The sequence below is a fragment of the Pygoscelis adeliae genome, unplaced genomic scaffold (assembly GCF_000699105.1).
Source record: "Pygoscelis adeliae isolate BGI_AS28 unplaced genomic scaffold, ASM69910v1 Scaffold54, whole genome shotgun sequence".
Taxonomy (NCBI): Eukaryota; Metazoa; Chordata; class Aves; order Sphenisciformes; family Spheniscidae; genus Pygoscelis; species Pygoscelis adeliae.
The window spans coordinates 5,220,091-5,244,390 of NW_008824982.1; the positions used below are offsets into that span (position 1 = coordinate 5,220,091).

The 24,300-nt window shown below is 40.1% G+C and overlaps 1 protein-coding gene across 1 annotated transcript in view; it reads right to left on the reverse strand.

The window, feature by feature from the left end:
• The window catches only part of SLC35F1 (solute carrier family 35, member F1), a 131,855-nt gene that overhangs the window by 14,564 nt on the left and 92,991 nt on the right, over positions 1-24,300 (reverse strand). Inside the window, exons 5-8 of the mRNA XM_009325685.1 lie at positions 22,690-22,849; positions 17,168-17,324; positions 11,949-12,001; positions 5,991-6,145 (exon numbers count right to left, since the gene is read on the reverse strand). Of these exons, the coding sequence (XP_009323960.1) occupies positions 5,991-6,145; positions 11,949-12,001; positions 17,168-17,324; positions 22,690-22,849 (525 nt within the window). The remainder of the gene's footprint in view (positions 1-5,990; positions 6,146-11,948; positions 12,002-17,167; positions 17,325-22,689; positions 22,850-24,300) is intronic.

Below are 24,300 nucleotides of genomic sequence, written 5' to 3' on the forward strand. Positions count from 1 at the left end.
CATGTTTTGCAACTAATGAATCTATTGCAAGGTAACACTGTGAAAGGAAAAGATATCCTTTTAACAATGCATTATTTTCAGAAAGCTGCCATATCTGTGCTGCGTTGTTAAAAATCTACTGTCAGACTGTGCAACATCTTGGTGGGAGTCATTTTATTTTCTAGCTTCTACTCGTTTTTGTCATTTGACTTCATGGCTTTTTTATTGTACAGCATCTGGCACCCTCAGACAAAGGGTGAGCGGATGTGGCCCTTTCTGTCACAGGAATATACATTCAAGTGTGACCAAAGACACACCTAACTCCTTTTGACCTCAAGGTAGCTCTTCAAATATAGACACCTAACTGTTTTCTATTTGATTATAATTTGGAGGAGGAAATTCAAATAACTAACCAACTAAATAAATAAATTTAAAGAAATGTGAAAAAGAAGCTTTAAAAATGCCACTTAGATGAAGGGCATGCAGACAGTACAGCTTCATGGGAACAGAGTGGTTGAGAGGGAGCCCGCTGTAAGAAATTTAGTACTCTGGAAAAGAAAGGGAAACATGCACGTAGGTTTCTGCACATTACCAATGGCATAAAGAATTAACTAGTGACATCATTTATCCTCATTATTATCAAAGGCTTAGAAGTCTTCACCAGGACAAAAGCCCTGTGAGATTAAATGTCATTCAAACAGAGAGTTTATGGGTCAAGCAGCTTGCATATCGAATTTCATCAGGAAAATATCCTGAAGTGTATGACTGAAGCAGTAATAATGTAAAAAAATAGTTGTTTAGCCTGCACTGCCTGCTCTACTAGAAATAGTGATGCACAACTGACATCACCACTGTCAAAGTTTAAAATACATAGGTGTCAGTCCCCTAACTACTGCAAGCAAAGAGTAGGATCTTACTGACTTCAGCTTATACTTGCAGCTAAGTTTATAAAAAAAGTGAGAACATCATTTGAAGTATTTTCTCAGCTTGGTCAGATGATTGGGAAAAGTCTCGCAGGTGTTTATGGATGGCTGCCAAGTAAAAATCAAATAAACAAACAATCCTCCCCCAAACCAAACCAATTCTACCTCCTGCTCCCAAACCACAGACATCATATCCATCCTTCACTAACAAAAAAAAGGACTGTGTGAAGCATGTGGAGTCACAATGAGGCATGGTTTTTATCTCCACAGTCATGAAACTGAATTTTTTTAAACATTATTCCTTGAGTGGCAGACTTTCTTAATTTACGAGAACGAACTGAAGCCAGCAGAAAAGCTCATACTGGCTTTAGTGATTTGGATCAGGATGATAAAGGACATTCTTTTAATGGAGGATCCTAATTCTTCTTTGTTTCCAGTAAGAGCCAAATTTTCATCTCAGTGAAGTCTACGTAAATCCCCAGTTCATGGGCATTGCTTAGAATCTGTGCTGGTAAAAATGAAATTGGAACCTATTGCCCCCAACTTGCACACCCTCTTCTCCATTATGTTAAAAACCACTCTCTTTTATGGCTTGTTTCTTGATGTAATGGGAAGGCTGTCATCTGCTCCCTTCCACTGGAGGGAATTAGCATTGAAAAGTCATTTTTAGAAGCATCAGTAAGCATCAGCAAGCAAGGTTTCAGCTAGCATAATTTCAGATTTCTAGTGCTGAAAGGTTTTGTGTATCATGTTTATCTGCGTAGCCAAGTCCTTTGTCACAGGTACTCTCCACGATTCTAAATCAAGATATATGACTTCCTTGATTTATTATGAAATATACGCATTTTCTTCATTTGGAAATTGTTACTATATCCAGAAATTCTGAATTTTTAGAGCTGCATCTTGGATAAAATAATGAATGAATTTGCTGAGGCAGAATATAATTGATTGTGCTTGGCCTGCTAGGTAATGATATAATATAGTGTGACTCGACCTGCTGGTGCAGAACACAATCAGTATGCCTGCTCTAGTTGGTGGAAAACATAAAATAAACTACTTAGATTATTTAGTGAGAACCCAATTTGTTTAGAATGACTAAAGCACAACAAACAGCTTGCAAATGAAAAGTATGAACTTTAAAAACTCACATAAAAATAAAGCTGAGGCTGAGACTAAAATGTGAAAAAGAACACATCCTAAGCTAAAAAATAACTTAAGTTACACAAAAGCTCCAACCCCGTACACCCAGAGAGCTAGCCCTGAATTTCCCAGCACCACTGGTGTCAGTGTATCCATGACAAAGAACAGCTATCGCAGTCTCTGACAGGGCAAGGACAGTCCTGTTACTCATAACACTGAATTTCCTCCACACTATGCCTAGACATCCCTCTACACAGCATATCTCACATTTGTATCGCATCTTCCTGTTTGGTTCCCAAGCTGTTTACCATCATGTAAACTTGTTACCAACCTGTTAAGTTTTAGGACTCTGATGGCCTTTGTTTTTCAAAGCAGATAATTTAATTGTGCTTAAGAAGAAGGTGAAATGAGAACAGATAGTCAGGAAAGTTTTGAATATCAAAATTGCATAAAATATATAAATACGGTGAGAATTTAAAAAAAGGATTGAAGATATGGAGTTGTATACTTAAATGCTATGGCAGTGGACAATATTCAGCCACCAAAGAGGCCACGCACCTTTCCCCATCCACTGGAATATTTGGAATCAATTATTGATTACAGAAGAACTGAAAAGAGAGCTTTTATTTGGGGGATGCAGATAATTTTAAGAATGATGCACTACAATCCAGTCATCTATCTCAAATTGAAAGTCATAAATCATTACATTTTAATACAACAACACCCTGAACAATTAACATCTTGAATTACGAGTGTATCACCAGAGTTGTGTCAAGTTAACACACTGTATTTCTAGCTTCCACAGGCCTGGGAACTGTTCAATGCGCTATAAAGATATCTGCATAGGCAGTAAGAATATAAATGCAGCTGTTTATAAACTCACTGTCCCACATGTCATGATGTTGCAGGTCTGTATTATAAAAAAAAGAATGCTAATGAGTCAAAACACTTCAAACGCAATCTTCCCCTCAGTTTGGTTTCAGAGGCTCTAAAGCCCAGTTAAACTCATTTCTTCCATTTTCCATGGATTTTCACAGATTTACTGCTATGGGTGCAATAAACCTGTCTGGTGATAAAATTAGGAGCACAGGGAAAAAATCATAACTGTTTCTTGAAAGCCTCATAAAATTATATTCTGCACGGGGCACTAAACCGCTCAGCATAAAACCATTTGCTTCCCCGTGAAGTGGGGCTTCGCCCATTGGCCAGCGCAGCAATAAGCAGAAGCAGATGTGTATCCGAAGGAGATGTACAGCTGGGCTGGGAACGAAACAGCTTTTTATAAGCTAGAAAACAAGCACAGAGTACGCAGTCTTAGGAGGGGAATTAATTTAGATCATTTAATGTTAACATATTAGACTTCATTATTGAGTGCAAGTTGCACATTTCACAGTTCTACTTCCTCATATAAAACGACGCCTGATAGTAAACCAGAAAGAAAAGGCGGAGGTGATCTGACTAAGGATAAAAACATGGTAACTAAAGAAGTAACCAGATAATTAAGTGGCCTTTTAAATCTAGTTGTTCCCTGAATATAGCCTCTCTTTTCAAATTTCCTCTGCAATGTAAGTTTGAAGGGCACGAAAGGAGACGCTGACAGCTCAGGAAGTTGATACTACATTTCAGGTAAAGGCCCTTCCACAAGGTCCTGGCAAAGGTTTTCTCCTTATCAGCACTTCGGCTGGGAAGAACAAAGAAAAGACACCCATGAGTTACATGGATTGCAGGATGAGTGCAAACCACAAAGGAAAAGCGGTGACGAAAAAAGTAAATACAGTCTTACTATTTAGGAGGTAACATGTTTCCTGAAAAGATGGAGAGACAAGAGCATTGCACCAGGTGCTGGAGGGATTTGTCCTGCTTCTCGAGTTGAAGGGACTATCTCAGGAAGGATGAAATCCAACCAGATGAGGTGCAAAGAAGGACAGAGAGCTGCTCGGGGGAACAGGTAAGAGTGTGGCTTGCTCTGACTAGTGAACTAGGGGCTGAGAGAGGATATGATTGCTCTCTGTTGATGTACCAACAGAGTAAAATGCCAAGGAGACAGCGGCACTCTTCATGCTAAGGGATACTCTCAGCAGAACAAGTGGATCAAAACCAGCCACAAGTAAATTTATGCTGGAAACGAGAAGATTTCTAACTGCTGGAGCAGTGATGTTCTGAAACAGTATCCCAAGGAGAGCAGTGGAGGTAAAAAACCTACATAGGCTGAAGTAAGAGTTTGATAAGAGTTTCTGAAGAAGATTGCACGATACAGTTAACCACAGGCGAATGAGATTTTCAAACAGTTTTCTAATCAGATGAGTAAGGTGCAGAGGGGACCACCAGCTACTTCAGAGGTGGAACTCAACCAGTTTATCAGGACAGATGATGAGACCTTGCTTTCGACCAGAAAACCTTCCAGTTCTGAGCCTTCTCCTCCTGAGAACTTTTTCAGTATGGGTCTTAAAAGGAGGCCAAGGTGCCACTGTGGTCGAGAGCTGACATGCATATACAGTAGAAAGACAGGGGGTCGATGAGGTTGAAAGTTCTGCCTTCCTGGCTCTGCCAATGTACCCAACAATTAGACACAGGGAAAAACTGAAACCTTTTATGCACCTTCTGCCTTTCAAGTGCCTGAAGTTTAAGGTTTGCATTTGCAAAACTGCCTTTTTTGTCAGGTTTGAGCAATGCTGAACACAAAGCCATCCAACCCCTGCTGCCTTTTGAGTCTCTACCTCTAACAGAGTTTGATTTTGCTAAAACACCACCACCACTGTTTTAAGAATTGAATTTGTCTGTCTTTTCTTGTGTAACATAGGCATTTTTCTTAGAAACAGTGGACTAACATCACTAAATACATTTTGCTATGGGTACCAAATAATATTATTAACAGGGGATAACAATTTTCAGCTAATACCTAATGTCAAACACTTTGGATTTGAAGTGTGGGGCAGAAAGAACTAGGAACCAAATCACCATGAGACAGACCTGTGAAGCAGCAGACAACCATTACACTGTGTTCTCAGTAAAATTTTTGTTTTATACTTGCTTTTCTTCTGTCTGCAAAATTCTTAAAGCCATAAAAACAACATAAAAGGCAATAGCGAAAACCAATTTTATGTTGGACTCTGAAGTTTTGAACTTTCACTGTCTTGTTCAGATTCATTCAGGTACCATTAGTATCACAAAATCTGTTTAGGGTTGGCTAGCTACTCAGTACTTTAAGGCTTTCATTTGCCTAACACTTCTCTGGGCCACCATTTTAGTTATCAAGTAACCTCCCTCTTATGAATAAATGATGGTACAAAGCAATCGCCTACAGCACTCTGATGCCACTTTCATATGATGGACACTGGGAGGGATACTTGTGAATAATCAAGTGCCATTCCTTGCAATTGGAGACCAAATGTGTGCCTGTACAACACAGTGTTGTAAATATTAGAGGACCTGAGAGATAAAAGTTTAATTTCAGCACAAATCTGCTGCACATTTTGATGTTTACACTAACAGGCAAGCCATTGGTTTGGCTGACAAGAAAGGTGTAATTCATGGACAATTACGAGTAACAAATTCAGAATTAGCATGAATGAAACAACCTTGTTACTAGGCAACAAATTTCTATGGGATTTTTGGAAGAGTCCTTCCCTTCACGCTGCCACCCTGGGTGTGGTCACAGCAGTTGAAAGTTACCTCTGATAAATAAAATGAAATTAATGATACAGTTGCTGATGAACAGGTACTCAAATCTTAAAACTTGTAACAAGACGACCAAATGAGCTCTCTTTAACAACTGGAAATCATAAAATAAAACTGGTTTTGGTGTGGGAAGCCTGAAGTATAAAAAAATCTGCACTTTTACTGTGTAGATCTAGCAAAGCTTGGAGGCTTCTTTTGTTTCATTGTTCTGCACTGGCATTTCTTCAGGCTTACAGCTATTACCCAAATACATCTCTCATTTCCACATACCTTGTAGTGAAAGAGGAATAATCCACAGAAGAGGCTGTACAGGTCAGCTGTGAGTAGGGAGAGGTTGACGGCAGTAGCACTGGTTTTCTTTATGACCACTGGCATAAAGCTGTAGAGGCCAAACATGCAGGCACTAAAGCCAACATACAACAAGCCTGCAGAAGAGAAACAAGAAGCAAAGTGACCTTCCATAGCCTGCAGAAATGACTTGTGCTGGGAGGAAGAAGACTGTGTTTTTAGAAAAGGATGAAGAACGCTTTTCAGAAAAACATGGATTCAAATTATTAAGATACACACACATATATATATAAACTAAGAGCATCATTCTAAATATATATGAAAACCAGTGAAAACCATACCTACAGCAGTGGACACAAGGTCTGCTCACTGTGGTCCCCATAATATCAGTGCTGTTTTAAACTGGTGTCTTACACTACTAGTGAATACCTCATGTCCGACATAAATTTGATGAAATGATGCATTTGGACACATCAGCTCTAGTCTCTTAAGGAGCTGAATGTCCCCAACACCAACTGAGTTCAGCTGAGTTGGATGGAGCACACAATATTTTCTGGGAACGGACCCAATACCCAAAAGTATTTGCAGAGGAGTTAATGAGCCAATGGCTGAATGCATGAGGACAGCACTCAAATGACAGAGGTCCTAGTCCTATTCTGCCACCAAACCTGATAAATCACTTCACAGTTTTGTGCTTCTGTTCCTCTACCACTTTTTGTCTGCCTTCCTTAATAAACCTTTCTGGAGCTGAGACTGTTTCTTGCTACATGTTTACAGAGTGCCTCACACAAATTAGATTGTTAGACACTAATATAATAGAAATACATTACAGTAAAAATCTAATTTCATTAAAAACTTAAATAACTTACTGGGAAAGAATTCATTGCTTCAGTTATTACTTGATAAATCCCAAGGCAAATTAATCAATATGAAGTTAAAAAACCAGCAAACACTTCACTCATCTGCACTCATGCAAATGATATTTCTTAGGCTGTTGTATGCTGCAGAATTCCCAGCTGCTATGTGCATGAGCCTAAATTTAGACTCACGCCAGCTCTTCAGAGTATGTTGTTACTGACTAAAAGTTGCAGAAAATCTGATTGCCAAAGTCCTGAAAGGAATTAGAAGGGGGGGGGGGGGGGGAAGCCCATAAAATTTGTATCTGCTTGTGAATCCACTTAGTTAAAAACTCTTTCGAAAAGCTATCTAAAGGACAAATCAGCCGTGATAGTTTGAGTCCCTTAGAAGCATCTGAACTGAAGTGTACACCTCATCCGAAAAAAATACAGCAGTCACAAAATGTCAGTGTCTGTGTATCAATTGTTATGGCATGATAACAAATTTGAATTTATATTCAGAATATGGATAATCATGGTAAGAACTGCTTTTAATAACAGGTAGAAAATTTTTAAGGTGTGCATTGTATATGGGTAACAACAGAATCAGTCTTAGGCAGCGCTTGAAAGAGTTGCTTTATGCAAACTCTGCAACTCTTCTGTAGCAGGTAAATGATTACATTAAATGGAGTGTAGTTTTCATCAATGAGAAATTGTTTGCGTACATGAGCTTTAAGACAGCTTTTCTTCCAGGCTTAAATCAAGAACAGGTCAGGCGCAAAAGCCATTCCGGACCCGAAGTCAGCATTCTCAAAGTGCAGTCTGCAAACCACCAGCTGATCCACCGAACCCCTGCTAGTCAGTCTAGATTTAATACACATATTCAGGTGCTTTGCTGGGTTATGCTCTCAACTAACAGTATAATTTTATGGTACTGCCCTGGTGTTCATACTCTTTGGCAGCCAACTACATGCACTTCACAGGCTGCTTTTCCAAAGGGCATTTCAGTTCCAGTAAAAAATTGCTTAAACTGTAGCTGTCCTGTCAGAGGTGAATGTGAAGTGGCATTTCATTTACATCTTAAAAATACATGTAATACCCTCCAGCTGGATGGCATTAAGTGGTGACAATAAGCAAACAGGACATAACATCATATGATTTTCAGATATTGCTTCTTAGAGGGCCAGTTTTCAGACTAAAAATATGTTTTAAATCAAAGGCTTGGAGCCTCAGCTTCCTTGGGTACCCCTGCAGCACTAATGGCAGCCTTGAGAATCACCACTAGTGCTGCAGTCCCAGGTAATGGGACTTGGGACCTGCGTCTAACCAGGCACTGAATCACCAGCACCCATTGCCTGTGGCAGGCACTGGAAGGAAGCAACTGGGTAAGTTAGGAGGTGCTTTTGTAATGATCTGCTGATCAGCTGGTCTGTGTTAAACCTTGAGAAGCTCATCATTCATAACTGCTTTCAGATGTGTTGGCATTGTCCTGAACCGAAGGCTTAATCTGCATGAAGGCAGCTGTGGGTGGGATTCTTTACACCCAGCTCTGGACACATACTGAGGGTTGGTGGTCAATGAAGAGATTGGGAGATTTTAGGGTGCAGATTGTCCAACGTCTTTTACACACCAGCTTTAGCATAGTATGATTCCTGTCATGCCTGTTTATTCTTGCTGATGATAAAGGGGGTCTGTTTAACTACATCAGATGTCCACATCCCAGATATCTAAAGTTGGTGGAAGGAATCCCATCTTGTCTGTCAGTGCTCACCCTGATGGGTAAGGTCACCAGTTTTGCCTGTTTGGGTGTGAAAGCCTCGTAAGTGTCTGAACTGGGCGCTTAGGATCATAGGATCGTGGGGTGATTCAGGCTGGAAGGGAGCTCAGAAGTCTCTAGTTCAAACCCTGCTCAAACCAGGCTCAGCTGTGAGATCAGACCAAGTTGCTCAGGACTTTGTCCAGCCTGGTCTTGAAACCTCTGAGGATGGAGGCCGCACAACCTCTCTAGGCAACCTGCTCCACTGCCTGCCTGTCCTTGGTGTGAAGAAGATTCTCCTTTTATCCAGTCTGAATCTCTCATTTCAGCTTCCGCCTGTTGTCCCTCATCCTCCTGCCATGCACCGCTGTGAAGACCTTGGCTCTGTCCTTTTGATAACCTCCTTGTAGGTAACTCCTCGAAGCCTTCTCTTCTGCAAGCTGAACAAGCCCCAACCCCTCAGTATCTCCCCACTTGTCTTAAGACTGGGCATCTTCACACAGATGGGCAGGGACTGCTCTAAAGTAGCCCAAGTACCACCAAGACTAACATGCCTTGGGAACTTCTGTTTTAGCTCCTGAGCATGCTAGTTGAATGTTGCATGTTTTATCCTTTGTGTTTTTACTCCAAAACCTATCGTTTCATTGGGATGAAATGGAATCAGTTTTGATTTTTCATGCAGCCTGGTCTTGAAACCTCTGAGGATGGAGGCCGCACAACCTCTCTAGGCAACCTGCTCCACTGCCTGCCTGTCCTTGGTGTGAAGAAGATTCTCCTTTTATCCAGTCTGAATCTCTCATTTCAGCTTCCGCCTGTTGTCCCTCATCCTCCTGCCATGCACCGCTGTGAAGACCTTGGCTCTGTCCTTTTGATAACCTCCTTGTAGGTAACTCCTCGAAGCCTTCTCTTCTGCAAGCTGAACAAGCCCCAACCCCTCAGTATCTCCCCACTTGTCTTAAGACTGGGCATCTTCACACAGATGGGCAGGATAGGTCCCCAGGGACTGCTCTAAAGTAGCCCAAGTACCACCAAGACTAACATGCCTTGGGAACTTCTGTTTTAGCTCCTGAGCATGCTAGTTGAATGTTGCATGTTTTATCCTTTGTGTTTTTACTCCAAAACCTATCGTTTCATTGGGATGAAATGGAATCAGTTTTGATTTTTCATGCTGTTTTCTTGGAATAAAGACCATTCAGAAATACTCAAACCCCCTGTAGCACAGAACACTTCCTTGGAGATTCAAACTAGCTTTTCTCTTAAATAAAACTGATGTTAATTCATTTGTTATTATTTCATGTATCACTCTACAAAATGTGTCATGGTCTCATATGAAACCACTCAGTCAGAACAGTATAATCATTCTCCTTTCAGTCAGGTTGTCAGCAAGTATTAATACTTAAACCTTCAAGGATTCAAACAGAGCTACACTGATTTATACTAAGTATGAAGATGATGCTATTTATCAGGGGAATTTCCAAAATTAAAACCAGGAGGGCAACAGCCTGTTTTAAACATGACAGACATAACAGATTGGCTTTAGATCTTTATATTCCAAAATCATTTGCATTTTACATCAGTTGAAAGGTAGCTCATCCATTCTTAATAGCACAATTATGGCAGATGGCAACAGGCCACCTTGAGTTATTTATTAGGTTGCCTGCTGTGGCTTTATCACTACCATTCAGAAGGCTGATGATTTAACTCTGCTGGACTGCAGGTTTGAGTCTGTCGCAGTGGATAACTATTCAGGACAAGGCTGTGAACACCCTGACATAGATTTGTCAATCACTACTTGACAACCTTGTATCACTGCCAATGCAATGGAAAGCACACCAAGTGCAGTGGAAGCCAGGGAAGAACACAAAACTACACATAATTGTCACCATTTAATCCATGTTCAACTGCTCCACATTTCCAATTATTGCTCTAACAAAACAAGTACATATCTTTGATGCTTTTGCTAAGATGATCTCCTCCTTATGAAGTGTAAGGACTCTTCAGAATTAGTAACTAACTTTCAATGACATTTTAATGGCATCACAGACCAAGTAAGACTTTATTTTAATAGCACATTTCACTGATACTGAGTTACAACGGAACTCCCATGGAAGTAAATATGACATTTACACGGATAGTAGTAAATGGTCAATCACTATGACCATTGCTAGTTCCATCAGTACCAGATTAATTATGTCCCTGAGTTCCTTATCATGAAGTATAAACAAACACTGATGCAATTATGCTAATTATCTCAGATTAAAGAAGGCTAATACACTTATAGTACACAGTTGAGTGTGTTTCTCCATAGACACTTTAAATTGATTTGTCATTTAGTTTTACAGCTCAACCATCAAATCTCCAAGACTTCTAGGTGCGGTGTTTTGTGAAAGGTGCATTGTTTTTAAGGTTTATGACCATGAGAGGAAATTGTGAACTAAATTAAAGAAAACAACAGTGTATTCTGTAACTTGTATCCTCTGTCCTCAGGGACTCCCCACATAATCAGTTGCCTTTGCACACTTCTGAGCTGTCACTTTGATGTTCATTCTGAAACTAGGTAACAAGCTACTGTCAATGGATTGCCAAAGCTTGAATCCCCTGCTAAGTATATCAGCTCTATACTATTAGTATTCTTTTATTTTTCTATTGTCATAAATAGTAAAAGAGTGATTATAGGGACTCCTCTAAATGTTGATTTGCTTTTAAAGCAAATAATTTGTTGGGCTAATTAGAAGGGAGTCCTAGATCATAAACTCAGCTTCCAAACTGAAATGGGAACATGCAATCCACTGCATAGCAAAACACCGTAAGAGCTTCATTGTGCACGATGCTACCTAAACTTGTCTAAAAGACACATCTGCTATATTCCACCAAGACTACTTGGAAAGCAATTAACCATTTGCATACAGAAATGCTCCCCTTGGAAATGAGTCTATGGGGCTAATATGCACCGCAAGTACTTTTACAGTTTTTTGTTAGGTTCCATTTTCTTCCTTTGGCATTCATTGAAAAGGCTTGGCTCTTAATGACTACCTCATTTATTTGTCCCAGTGTTGCACTGAATCTTAGAACTGGAACCCCATTATTGTTTTACTTCACGGCTGTCTGAATAATTATCTTATGGCATTCATATGCTTAACCTAGTGGTGCAAGGAAGGCATAATACGGCAATGGGAGGACAGATGATTTAAGAAAGGTTATGAGGCATGTGGTTCAACCTTTGGCAGTAACTGGCGGAAAAGTCACAAACATTGGCCCCTGTGAAACTTTCTGCCTGCCTCCCCAAACACTGGTTGTCTCCACGCCTCCTTCAGCAACTATCTTCAATGAGGTAAAGTGTTTTCTTACCTATTTGCCAATCCCAGGGAACTTTCAACAGCTCTTTGTGTTCCATGATTGCACTGTAAGAGAAGAGAAGGCAAAGTTTGATGGAAGAGAACAGAAGTTAAATTACTTCCACTCATTCAATTCAAATGCTGGACAAAACAACATAAATAACCTTATAACAAAAAATCTCTGCAGGAACCAAATGCAATCAGACATTGCTAATCCACTCCGGCATTATCCCTGTGCCCGTGTATTTGAAAGATCTTCAGGGCAGTAATGAGACGTGTTAGCATACAATTTGTACTGGTTTATTTCCAGCTCTCTATATACCTGCCCAAAGTGCCCATCCCCATATGTGTTCAATCCTCTTGTACTCTTCTGACTTAATATTCTGAAAGCTTTTGAACTTTAATGATTAATAATGTATCTATCTGAGTTATTCACCCTTCAGAGCGGCTCTGCAGTGTCAAATAAATAGATTTCACAGGCTAGCTTTGGGGAGAGTACTCTGATTTGTTACACACTGAGAGAGATCAAATAGTCACAAGAATGAAAGTCAGGAAACAAAGCAAAGGATGGGCCATGCTGCAAAAGTCCACTTTCAACATCTTGTAAGTCTTGCATTGTACATTAACATCAAAATGCCAGATCCAGAAAATTCTAAGGTGGCAACAAGTCAGCTCTTCTCAATCCAGGCAAATAGACCCTTGGAGATTAGGTATCTCACAAGCTAGGTCTTCACTGAGCCAACCGCTTTCTCTGATCTGTGATTTGCAGATAACTCCTGCTGTGCAGAACTCTGCATGCTAGTCTGGACAATATTTTAAACAAGTATAAAACATGGAATTATACAGATCGAAAAACGAAGTACCTAGTACAAAAGGGGGTATATGGAAGACCAAGTCTAATAGTAAAACTGCAGGAACTCAGTGCCTTCCAGATTAATCTGGTCCAGAGAGTCACACCCTGGATATTCTCATTTTCTTGCTGCTGATGTGTGGCAAATCTAATACTGTGTACAGAATAATAAGATTATTTTGTCTGCAAAATAACTAAATTGTAAGTGTCTTTGCATGCATAAGGCATATGTTTCTTTTATCAGCAATTCCTGAATAATATCATGAAAACAAACTGTAATGTCTCTTGTTCTGGCAAACAAATTTTGATATGACTTAAATGTAGGAACAATGCTTTCATACTATTGCCTATCTGATACAAAAGAAGTATAAAACAATATGCTATGGTCTGTGATTCATTATGATCTGTGAAACAAAGAGGGGTGAGAGCAACTTTGCCAGAAGTTGCCATTTAGTAGTGCCAGATTCACTGAAGAATTGGAACCACAATGGTCTTTGAAAGGTTGCAGTGATTGGAGGAGGTCCCTGATGACTGAAAAGAGACAAATGCAACATCCAGTTTCAAGAAGAGAAAACACTATAACCTGGCCAGCCTTATGCTAACCTTTGGGAAGATTATGGAGCAAATCTTCCCAGAAGCCATTTGCAGGAAATGAAGAAGAGATGACTGGAAACAGCATAGACTTCTCAAGAGCAAACCATACCTGACCAAACTGACTGCCTTCTATGATGAGATGATTAGCTCAGTAAATAAAGGAGAGGGAATGGATGAGCGGATGAGGTGTAACCTACCTTGACTTTAGCAAAGCTTCCAAAATGATTTCTCGAAAGATCCTTAGAGACTCAGGAGGTATGGACTGGATGGGTGGACTACCCACAATGTAGTCTGAAGAAAAGGGCCAAGAGAAACCTTGTGAAGTTCAAGAAAAGCAAATATGAACTCCTGCACCTTCGGTGGAATAACCCTATGCAATAGTACAGGCTGGAAGCTGACTGGATAGAAAGCTGCTTTTTAGAAATAACCCTTGGAGCCCTAGCGGACATCAACCTGAACATGAGTCAGCAATGTGTCCTTGGAGCAGAGAAGGCCAAGAGCATCCTGGGCTGTGTTAGAAAGAGTTTGGCCAGCAAGTTGAAGGATGTGATTTGTGAGACAGCAGCTGGAGTACTGTATCCAATTTTGGGCTGCCCAGAATAAGACAGACATTGACAAACCGGAGGGAGTACAGTGGTGCTCTGTCACAACAGTCAGGCAGATGGAGCACATGATGTAAGAGGAGATGCTGAAACAGCAGGGTTTTTTTAGTGCGAAGAAGAAAAGGCTAACCCAGGGTGAAGGAGGACGGGACAATAAATTTGCTGTCTTAACTACCTAATGGGTAAGTTACAGAAAAGATAGAGTCAGACTTTTCTTGGAGGTGCACAACAAAAGGATGAATGACAATGGACACAAGTTGCAACAAGGGAAACTCTGATTAGATACAACGAAAAAAAATATTGGTCAAACACTGGAACAGGTTGCCCAGCAAGACTGGCATTTCAATTCCTGGAGATGTTAAGAAGTTAACTGTACAAGTTCCTGAGCAACCTGATGTAACTTCGATGTTAGCTTTGAGTTGCTTTGAGTAGGGGCTTGAACCAGATGACCTTCAGGGGTCCATTACAAAGTAGGTTATTCTATGATTATGTGATTCCATCAGACAGCGTTATCTCCATTTGCTGGATAGTTGCTATATCCCCAACTATTGTCAACTAATGTCTTCTCTTGTTTTGATATACAGCTCCTCCCTGCTTTAATCACATTCAACCCACTAAACTTCTCTTTCCACCATGCCCAGCTAGTTAGCCAACTCCTTCCTTTACTTCACTGTTTGCCCTGACACCTTAGCCCTTCATTTGCTGTCCAACAGGCGTTATCAAGGTTTATTTTACGATACAGTCTAATATTAAGCACTCTTGCTAAACTGTTCTGGAAAACAAAGTCCACTTGGAGACACAGCCCTGTACTAGAGCTGAAGCATGAACGAACATGAGTCACCCACACTTATGTAGATATTTGTACTTACACATGGAATAAAAGGCAAATACCACAGCTTTTTGCTACTATATTATTTTGAGATCAGTGCATGTCAATAAAGGGAACATTCACTTGTGGGCACTGTTTTGCCTTTCCTACATTCAGCATAGTCCTACACACTTTTTGTTATTTTTCCTTCTTCAGAATTGTACTGCTCCCTGTAAATCCTTTGAACATGAGACTTACACCTCAAGTGGTATTAGCACACATGTTCCCCATCCTCGATCACTTTGTGGATGCCAGCCAAACTTTGACCAGCACTGTGTCCAGCATGCTGGGAAATGGCCCTATTTTTAAGACATTCCTTCCCCAGGTTACTTCAGTTTATAGGACCTAAAGGTTCTATATTGCACCAAAGTGGCCAGTAGTGTTTCAAAGAAAGAGTCTGCAATTGTAACACGGAGAGCTGCCTTCTTTTTGAAGCAATTGGTATATTTAGTTAGATTCAACCTCTGTGAACTCTTAACTATGTGATGGCTGCTCTTCATTACAGATAAAGGTAAGAAAATGCTGAATTGCTTCATGGAACCAAGTAGCAGAAACATTATTGGCCTCTCTCGATATGCAAGCTTTTGTCACCTTGTTAAAAAAGTACATATATGAGCTAAGTGTGGTTGGGGCTCCACAAAGTGCCACAAAAGCACTAGCAGCAAAAAGCTGTGGAGGCCGGTGGAGAAAAACCTGCTGGCAAGAACTTTTGGGCCAAAGGTTGACTATAAAAACCTTAGGGCTTTCAGCATAGAAATGGTTTCTTACTGCTTCCTTCCAGTTGTGTTCTCTGTGTACAAAGATGCCTTGTTCCAGCAGCAGCTTCTTCTCCCCAGCAAAATAACTCACAGACCCTGAATTGTGACTAACTGCTTGGGTCAAGAGGGGTAATGGCACTATAATTAAATTCAGGAATATGAGACACGTACATTTACGCACACAGAGCAAGACAAGGGCACTGCTTTGATGTCCTCAGAATCAGTTAGCAACTACCTACCATGAACACTGTAGGTAACTAAAATGCTTTAGCCAAAGATACTAGGCATGTTTACGTGCTCTTGAATTCTGTATTTTTAAGAAAGGAACTGCTTGTGTGACAGCTGGTTAATAGAAATAATTTTAAGTCATGTGTCCAGATCCCACATAAATATAATCGGCTTTTTGGCTAAAGAAATAGAACTAATTAAGTGGGAGTTGATGGGTCATTGTTTTGATCAGTCTCTGTTCTTAGAAGTTAAGTCAGATGTGCAGGGAAGTAACCTGGTTTTGACTAATAATCAAAAGTTATTCTGTGTGACAAGCACCAGTGATGGATCTGCATAAAATGTGGCAATCTGGCATGGTGACTTTTACTACATTTTCATCAGTCACAGTATTACAACACTGGAAGCTACCTTCCAACTCTTAGGCTTGCAGGTGAGGTGCTCATTAGGTATATCATGTGGATATAGACAGAACTCAGTAGTTCCAGAAATCCATGTGACAATCTCCTGAGTACTAAATATTCTGAAGTGAAAATGCCAGTTTCTTAAAGGCTTTTTCATTGTTTTTGCCATATCATAATGTAGTTACACAGAACGAGCCAATCAGTAAAATACCTTCTGACTGGACGTGTTTTCTACCTGTTTAGAAACCTAAGTGTCTTTTTAAAAGTATGAAACAGAACCAGAGATAGTTGTAGATTTTGTTATTCACAGATCAGATCAACATATGAAGTATCCACTTGTCTTCAAGCAACAATGTGGTAAGATGTGTCTTCTACTCCTCCCTCCCCATGTGACTATTCAAGGACAGCAATCACAGAATCATAGAATCATAGAATGGTTTGGGTTGGAAGGGTCCTTAAAGATCATCTAGTTCCACTCCCCCTGCCGTGGGCAGGGATACATTCCACTAGGTCAGGTTGCTCAAAGCGCCATCCAACCTGGCCCTGAACGCTTCCGGGGAGGAGGCATCTACAACTTCTCTAAGCAACCTGTTCCAGTGTCTCACCACTCTCACAGCAAAGAAATTCTTCCTAATATCTAATCTAAATCTACCCCCTTTCAGTTTAAAAGCATTACCCCTCATCCTATCACTACGCTCCCTGATAAAGAGTTCCCATCTTTCCTGTAGGCCGCTTGAATTAGAGTACTTAGGTACAAATTTGTGTTATTATTCAAATCCACTGATCTGAAATATGAAAACAAATGCAAATTCCAGAATTGGAGGACACCTGCTCTCCACAGGAAATGGCTACCTTTGAAGAGAGGCTACCTCAATGGAGGCCACGGCTGCACTTATTTGAATGACCTTGGGGCTCAAACCTGCTCACTTACAGCTGAATTCCACTGAAGAAGGAACCAAAGAGTCCAATCATGCCCAGGAATTCCACTCGACTCAGATTTCGGACGATATACTCCTCACAAACGTTCGAGATGCCGTATAGCGTTGCTCCGCCCAGTACTAAGAGATCCCCTATCAGTTTATTTTCACCTAGGAATAAACAGGGGAAAAATCAGAATGTCTCAAAACAACCATCTTTTGTCTAGAACCATTGCAAGTTCTTCCCTATAGATTTCAATCCTCAGTCACTAAGTAGCCCATATCTGGGTTAATAAGCTGAACGCAAATGTTCTGTCATTTTAACAGTTTTCATTCAAGACCCCAGCAAAATCTAGCAGAGGTGAAGGGAGAGCATTATCCTTGCTTGTGGTTAAGAGAATCTGAAAGAATCTGAAAAAATTGTAAAAAAATATAGAAACCAAGTGACTAATCCTTTTTATTGTATTATTATTACTTTTTTTGCAGAATGTGACTCAGCTATATAGAGCAGCTTGCATCTCATCTTGAAATCTAACCAGTCTAAAACATGTCCAGTATTTAGATGTGAAACCAACTGAAAAATTCTGTGTACCTGTGAAATGAGTGAAGAAATCATTACAACCCCAATATTGACCTCATTCTCACATGAAGCTGTTTGACAGGAAAGAGGAGGAAGGATGGGGTGTAGACAGGGTGGTGATAACAACAGATTTTCAAAAGAGGTTCAATTAACATAGCAGGACCTAATGCAAGCAGTGAACACCAAGATGTATTTTCAGTACCTCCAGGTATATATAATTACTAAAACATTGTATTATCAAAGACTGTTTGAAATCTTTTTTAAGTCTTGGAGGCTTTTACTATTGGGGGGCAGGGAAGGCTGCAGGGAAATTTGATCAAGATCAAGTTCCAGCTTGAAAACTGAGGCCCTGGCTTTGCAAACTGATGCACGCGATTCCCTCTGCACATATGGTTTGTTAAATGATTTCTACAGCTTCACAAAGCTGTCAGACATTGCTGCAGAACCATATTCCGAAAGACTGGATATAATGGAATTTCCTTTGAAAAGGTTCAGTAGAAAAGCTTAAGTACTAGACTGTAATTTTTTTTGAAAGAAACCTTGTTTTCTTTTAAAATATCTCTTGATTTACTTTTTGAGTTCCTGCCTTTTTAAGTTTTATTATTATTGATTTGTAAAATATACACTGCAGTAAATAAAAATGGAAGCCAAACATTCTGATTGATTCAAAATAATCTTTTCAACATTTTTCTTTATGGAGTTCTTTTAAGCCTTCAGTTTTCATTCCAAACTACAGTTCTGAAATTTCCAGTGAGAAGACATTTACGAAAATAAGAACGGTCATAAGAGGACAGACCAAGGGTTCTTTTAACCAGTATCCTGTCTCCAATGTTGGCTATAAGCACCAGAAAAGTATAGGTTGTTTAGGGACAAATAGGAACAGGGCAAATGTTTAAAATACTCCCAGTAACACTCTCTTTGTCTCCAACATTTTTCAGCTCAGAGGAGATGTGGCTTCCGTGTATTTAGCAAACATTACTAGATTTCTCTTTCACGTACCCATCCAGTCTCTCACTGAATTTCTGTTTTGCATGTACCCTGACTGACAGCATGTTTATATTTCACCGTTTATCTTTTTAAGATTTCTTACTTATTTTCCTTTTAGCCTTCTTTTGCAATCAGCCATGGAAGATGCCTTTAATTTAAAATAAGCATCAGCACTTTACAAGACCTTTTCATATCCCTGATGCATTTGATGTTCCACAGTGACTCCAATCATCCGTCACTGAGCTCACTCATTTGGTATTTATTACAGCTACTCACTGACACTTCGGGGAAGTACTGCGAAAAAGCTTTTGACCTTAGAGCTTGGCTGTGCTGAACTGCTGAGACAAAAATGTCATCCTTTTGCATCTGCGAAACAAGGATGGCTCAGAGGCTGAGTGTTTTCATAGAGATGGGACGGCCCCAAGCACCACACTGTGATGACTCTCCCCAAAGCGCACTCATGCTCGGGGAGGGTGAGCTTCAATCTTCAGGGCTTTCCCGGAAGAGGAAGCCAAGATCTGGTGAGAGCATGGGTCTGCCTAGCCCAGGACCCTCCTCTGGCACCGGGCAGCACAGGGTGGCTGAGGAAAGCATGAAGAAATAGGTAAGCACGAGGATTTTTATCAGCCAGTTCTCAGCAGATTAGGGATTTTCTGAGATGGAAGTTATATTAGACCATCAAACTTAATAGATCCTGAGGGATTGTTCATTAACTTGTGTAAAGTCCATACAGTTTTGGCCTCTACAACACCCTGTGGCAGAAACTTAGCTAGTTTAAGCATGCACTATCAAAAATTACTTTGTGTTTTTAGCTTTTAAGGCCAATACCTCAAAATTATATTGGGCATCCCATAATTTTCTTATTGTGAGAAATATTTAAGAATCACTCTGTATTGACCCTGTCCATACCACTGAAGACTTCACGTACCTTTACCATATTCTGTCTCTTTCTTGCCTTTTCTGGGAGATGAAAAGGCCCAGTCTGCCTGCAATCTCTTCATCCTCAAGCCATTTTATGCCCTTGAACAGCTTTCTCACCTTTCTCCATTGCTTCTATACAAGCTTATTTTCTGGTCATTTCTTTGTGAGATGCAGTGACGAGAGTAATACACGGTACTCAAGAGGCTAGTGCATCAAAACTTTATATACTGGCATAAAAATGTTTTATACTATATTTTTGGTTTCTTTCCTAATAATTTCTAGCATCCTGCTTGTCAAATGTCTTTTCTTCTTTGCTTCCTCAAGAGGCTGACTTTGGAACTTTCCCCCAAGACTGACATATCCTAATAGACCTATTTTCATGGATGTAAAATCCACAGGCATCTACTGGTTTATTGCTAAGGAAATACGTATCAACTGACTAGAGACATTCTAAAGACTTCTAGGTTAACACAGTTGTACTTGACCAATTTAATGGCGTAGGTCATTCTTCTGAAGAAACATAAGGCATAGCTTGGCAAAACACGCTTTGCATTAATCATTGTTAGCATATTTAATGTTCTCTGGAAGCAGAAGTCATACAGTCCAGAGAGGAGTTAATGTTCTGGGGACTAGTTATAGCACTATAGTGTAAGAGAAATCATTTAAATATGAATTATGTTCTGACATGATTGCTTTTCACATTCTCACTAGGCCACTTTGCCACATTTTCACCTCAACACCCAGCATTAAATGGTGTTTCTGTTTGCTTTTGGCTGTAATTACTGATGATCATAATATCTAAAAATCAATCTCAATGTGTCCCATCTTAGACTAAACATACTCTCATATACTTATTAACAGGACTGAAGTGACTGGCTTTCAGAGACTGTGATAAGCTAAAGCTGTGAAGTGCTTTGAAAAATCTGGATGAAACACTTAGACCTCTGTGTCTTAGGCCCCTGTGTATTACAGGAGCACAAGTACCAAGGTACCTCAGGGGTATTAGTTCAGAAAAATGTTATTTTAAGGTACACTTGGCATGTAAGGTGATACAGCACAAAGTACTTGGTAGTAATCGCTTTTCCCATTGAGAAATGTGCAAAACATTTCAGGATACAATAAAAAGAGGTAAACTACCATATATTTATTGAAAGTTGAGAGCATGCCTGCACATTATACCTAATTCCTGCAGATGGTTTGGAAAACACCTGTTAATCTCTCAGTGATGCATTTTAAATTCATTTTCCCTTATTGTAAGAGTTGGCAGGCTAGATTGCTGGATGCAGTAGGTGCCTACCAGAGCCTTATGGTACTTCTAATACATAAATAGTATGGTCAACAGGGGCACACAGGTGTCAACAGATCTTGTCCCCTAAAATATAGGATAAACAGAGGAGTTTACAAAGGACTAATACAGCATCATTGCTTTTGGTGTATTCCTTTCTTTTGTTTGCCCAGTCCTAGGAAATATCCTATAAATGGTGTGGAACCCCTGAACGAAGTTTCAAGAATTTTTTTCTTTTGCTGCCAATATTTCTTTTTATTTGTAGATTTTTAATGTATAGTTTTACCCCTTGAGATAAATGAAACCAGCTGATCTATTTTATTCTGTTAAAGACAACATCATTAATAATATCATTTTGCCACTTAAAAAAACCCGCTGCAGTCTCTCTGTGTAGCAATAAGCATGGACACAGTTTTTCATGTGTAGGTCCGAATTAAAAGGCAATAATGCATGTTAACAGATTTTTCTGGACAAATTTACCTAACAGCTATACCCGTGCTTTAGTAATGAATATGGCAAATAACATCTAATTATTGTAGTTGGATGGCAAAGTGTCAGTGTTCTTCAACCTGTTCCTTGTCCGCTGAGGTCCATTGCTCCACACGCTCCTGCTGATCCACAACCCGCCTGCCCTAGCATATTACTCTCTAGATTACTGGGACACAGGATGTTTCCTCTGGAAGCCAGGGTTGAAATCCCAATCCCTCTGAAATCAGTCATTCCTCATGCAGCTTTGGCTGGCTGATTTCATAGTACAGAGTATATTCTTTCCTTTTTCGCTGGGGCAGGGCTATTTCTGGAGGCGACCAATGAACTAAAAGTATCCTTCTAGGATAAAGGACAGGTATAAAAGGGGGCAGGGAGATATGGTGAGTACTGTCACAAACTCCCTTGTTTTATTTAGTAGCATCCTGGCAAATGTAGTTCTTACAGCACTTGCATTTGTATTCAGAAAGCTGAGTCAAGAATTTTAAATCCCAGTGTATTATGCTCAGCTCACAATTCAGTGCTTTTAATTAAGAATGAAAACTGTGCCTAATTGACAATCTTTGAAAAGAATTTTCAGCCTTCCCACATCATTTGGGTTGGCACTAGAGAAATCAATGTGACAGAGGAAGTTGATCAATGAAATCTAACTCTGCCTAGTCTGCATTAACAGCTACACACACATTATTCATATGATGCCGCATATAAAAAAGAACATTTTACACACAAGAAGGTTCTTTTCAACAATGACGCAGGCAAATCCCAAACCTTTACTCTGAAACTGTGTGCATAACCCAATTGGTACAGTTAATATGTAGGTTCGGTGTCTTTTAGCATCTACCCAGCGACCCCACCTCCATACAAAAAAGGAGCAAGGTTGAGGAGAAGTAAGAGTACATAATGGATGTGAGAGGTGCTTATGATTCAAAGATGCAGCCAATTTGGAAAGGAAGTAACTGAGGTTTGCAGTCAAACAACTAAGCCAAAACAGAAGGAAACTACAAGTATTTAGCTTCTCCCCCTGGCCTGCACAGAGGATGATCTGGGTTGCAGACACAAGCCTGTTTGCAGCCATGCCGACTTCTAAGTGTTGACCCATTTTTGTTCTCTGTCCCTTCAGACAAAGAAGCAACTTTGAATGGTGCAGTGCTTTGGATCCATGAAGGCACAAGGTTTCTTGCCAATTTTCCCTTTTTTTCTTGTCCCAACCTGACATGTTCTGGTCAATGGCTTCTCTGAGCAGAAATTGGTCATACAACACATCCATCCTTACTCACCTGCTCCTTGCTGTCTCCCAACGAGGACATCTGCTCCTGCCATGCATCCCATGCCCAGAATGCAGACCACAATCCCAATGAAATGTACTGCCTTGTATCGTACCAGTAAGAAGAACCAGGAGAGCAGTATCACCACTGGGATGACAAAACAGTCTAGGAGCTGTCAAGAAAGAGAGGAAAAATCAACAAATCAACCTGCTAACACTTTGCCATAAAATACTAGGATAGATTCCAGCAGGGGGGAGCACTGTAATAGCACTTTCTACCAGACAGAAAGTGTATTCAAGTGGTTATGTCATCCATCAGCCAGAGGATAAGACTGTATTCTGTTCATGACTACTCTATGAGTTCAGGAAAGCTGAACAGGGTAACACCCAACAGTACTGCCTTGCTCTTGGATTCAGATGCATGTTTCATATCCATGGGAAGGAAACCTGGGCCAAAAGAAAGCCACACCACTCCATCTGGTCCTCACCTCCGGTGATTAACGGATAAAGACTGAGGGCACTCTTCCTACAGTCTAGACATATGCTTTAATTCAGTCATTTCAGGTCCAATTAGCAGGAGTGTTCATAACGCACAAGTTGACCAGATTTATTAAATCTGGCCATATAAATCAAGGGGTTTCTGCAAGCAGAATACTTATGAAAAATCTGCCCCCAGTGGGGACTGTTAACTCCTTGAAAATACAGTCCCATATGCCTCTGAAGGAAAAAAAAATGAAAAACCACCTTGCCTGCAGTGCAAGAAACTCAATCTTCTTGCCAATAGACCCTGGGTAAGAGCTTTCTCAAGGAAGTGTTATGAAACACAATCTTTAATTATTTTTTCAGAGACACCCAGCAATAAACGCAGAGAACCCGTGATAAAAAAAGAAATGCACCAAATGTTTGTGAGAGGACAATTTTCAAAGTAAAATGTATTTTAGAAACTATCAGTATGTCACCAGGAAACAAAAATCCTGGGTAAGAAAGATCCAAAGAAACCTGACTTTAATCCCACTTCCTAAAAGGATACAGACAATTAAGAGTCGCGATTCTGTGGACTAACAATGGGATTTAACAAATTGTGCAGGGTACACTACTGTTCAATGCCAATTGATACAGCAGGAGCTACAGCTATATGGTTGCATCTTCTTTCTAATGAAAATGTCTGGAACAACCAAAGGAGGAGACTGTGTCTGTCGTTCTGGAAAACTACTCCAGATGTTGTTACCTTGATTTTAGATAATGCAATTTGTTTTTTCTTCCCTTTGGGCCTATTACCTGCTACTTGCTCTCTCAGTGTGATTTACCACTAAGCACACTAAGTATTATCAAATAATGATCACATCCCTTTTAACCTCTTTGTCTGTCCATGCGTTATCTGAAAAGAAAAAGATTTTAGGATGATTTCAAGAATTTCAGTGCTTAGAAAACTATTCTTTACATGTGAGATACCTATGTAACAAATATTAAATTTGGGGGATCAGCAAAAATATAAAAGCCAATTTTTGGACTAAGGATAATTTCCCTGAAACTTTGTTTGAAAAACAAGAGTATGCAGTGGAAACCCATCCATTCCAAAGATTCCCCAGACACTGAGTGGCAAAAGCCTTCCAAAGAGGAATGG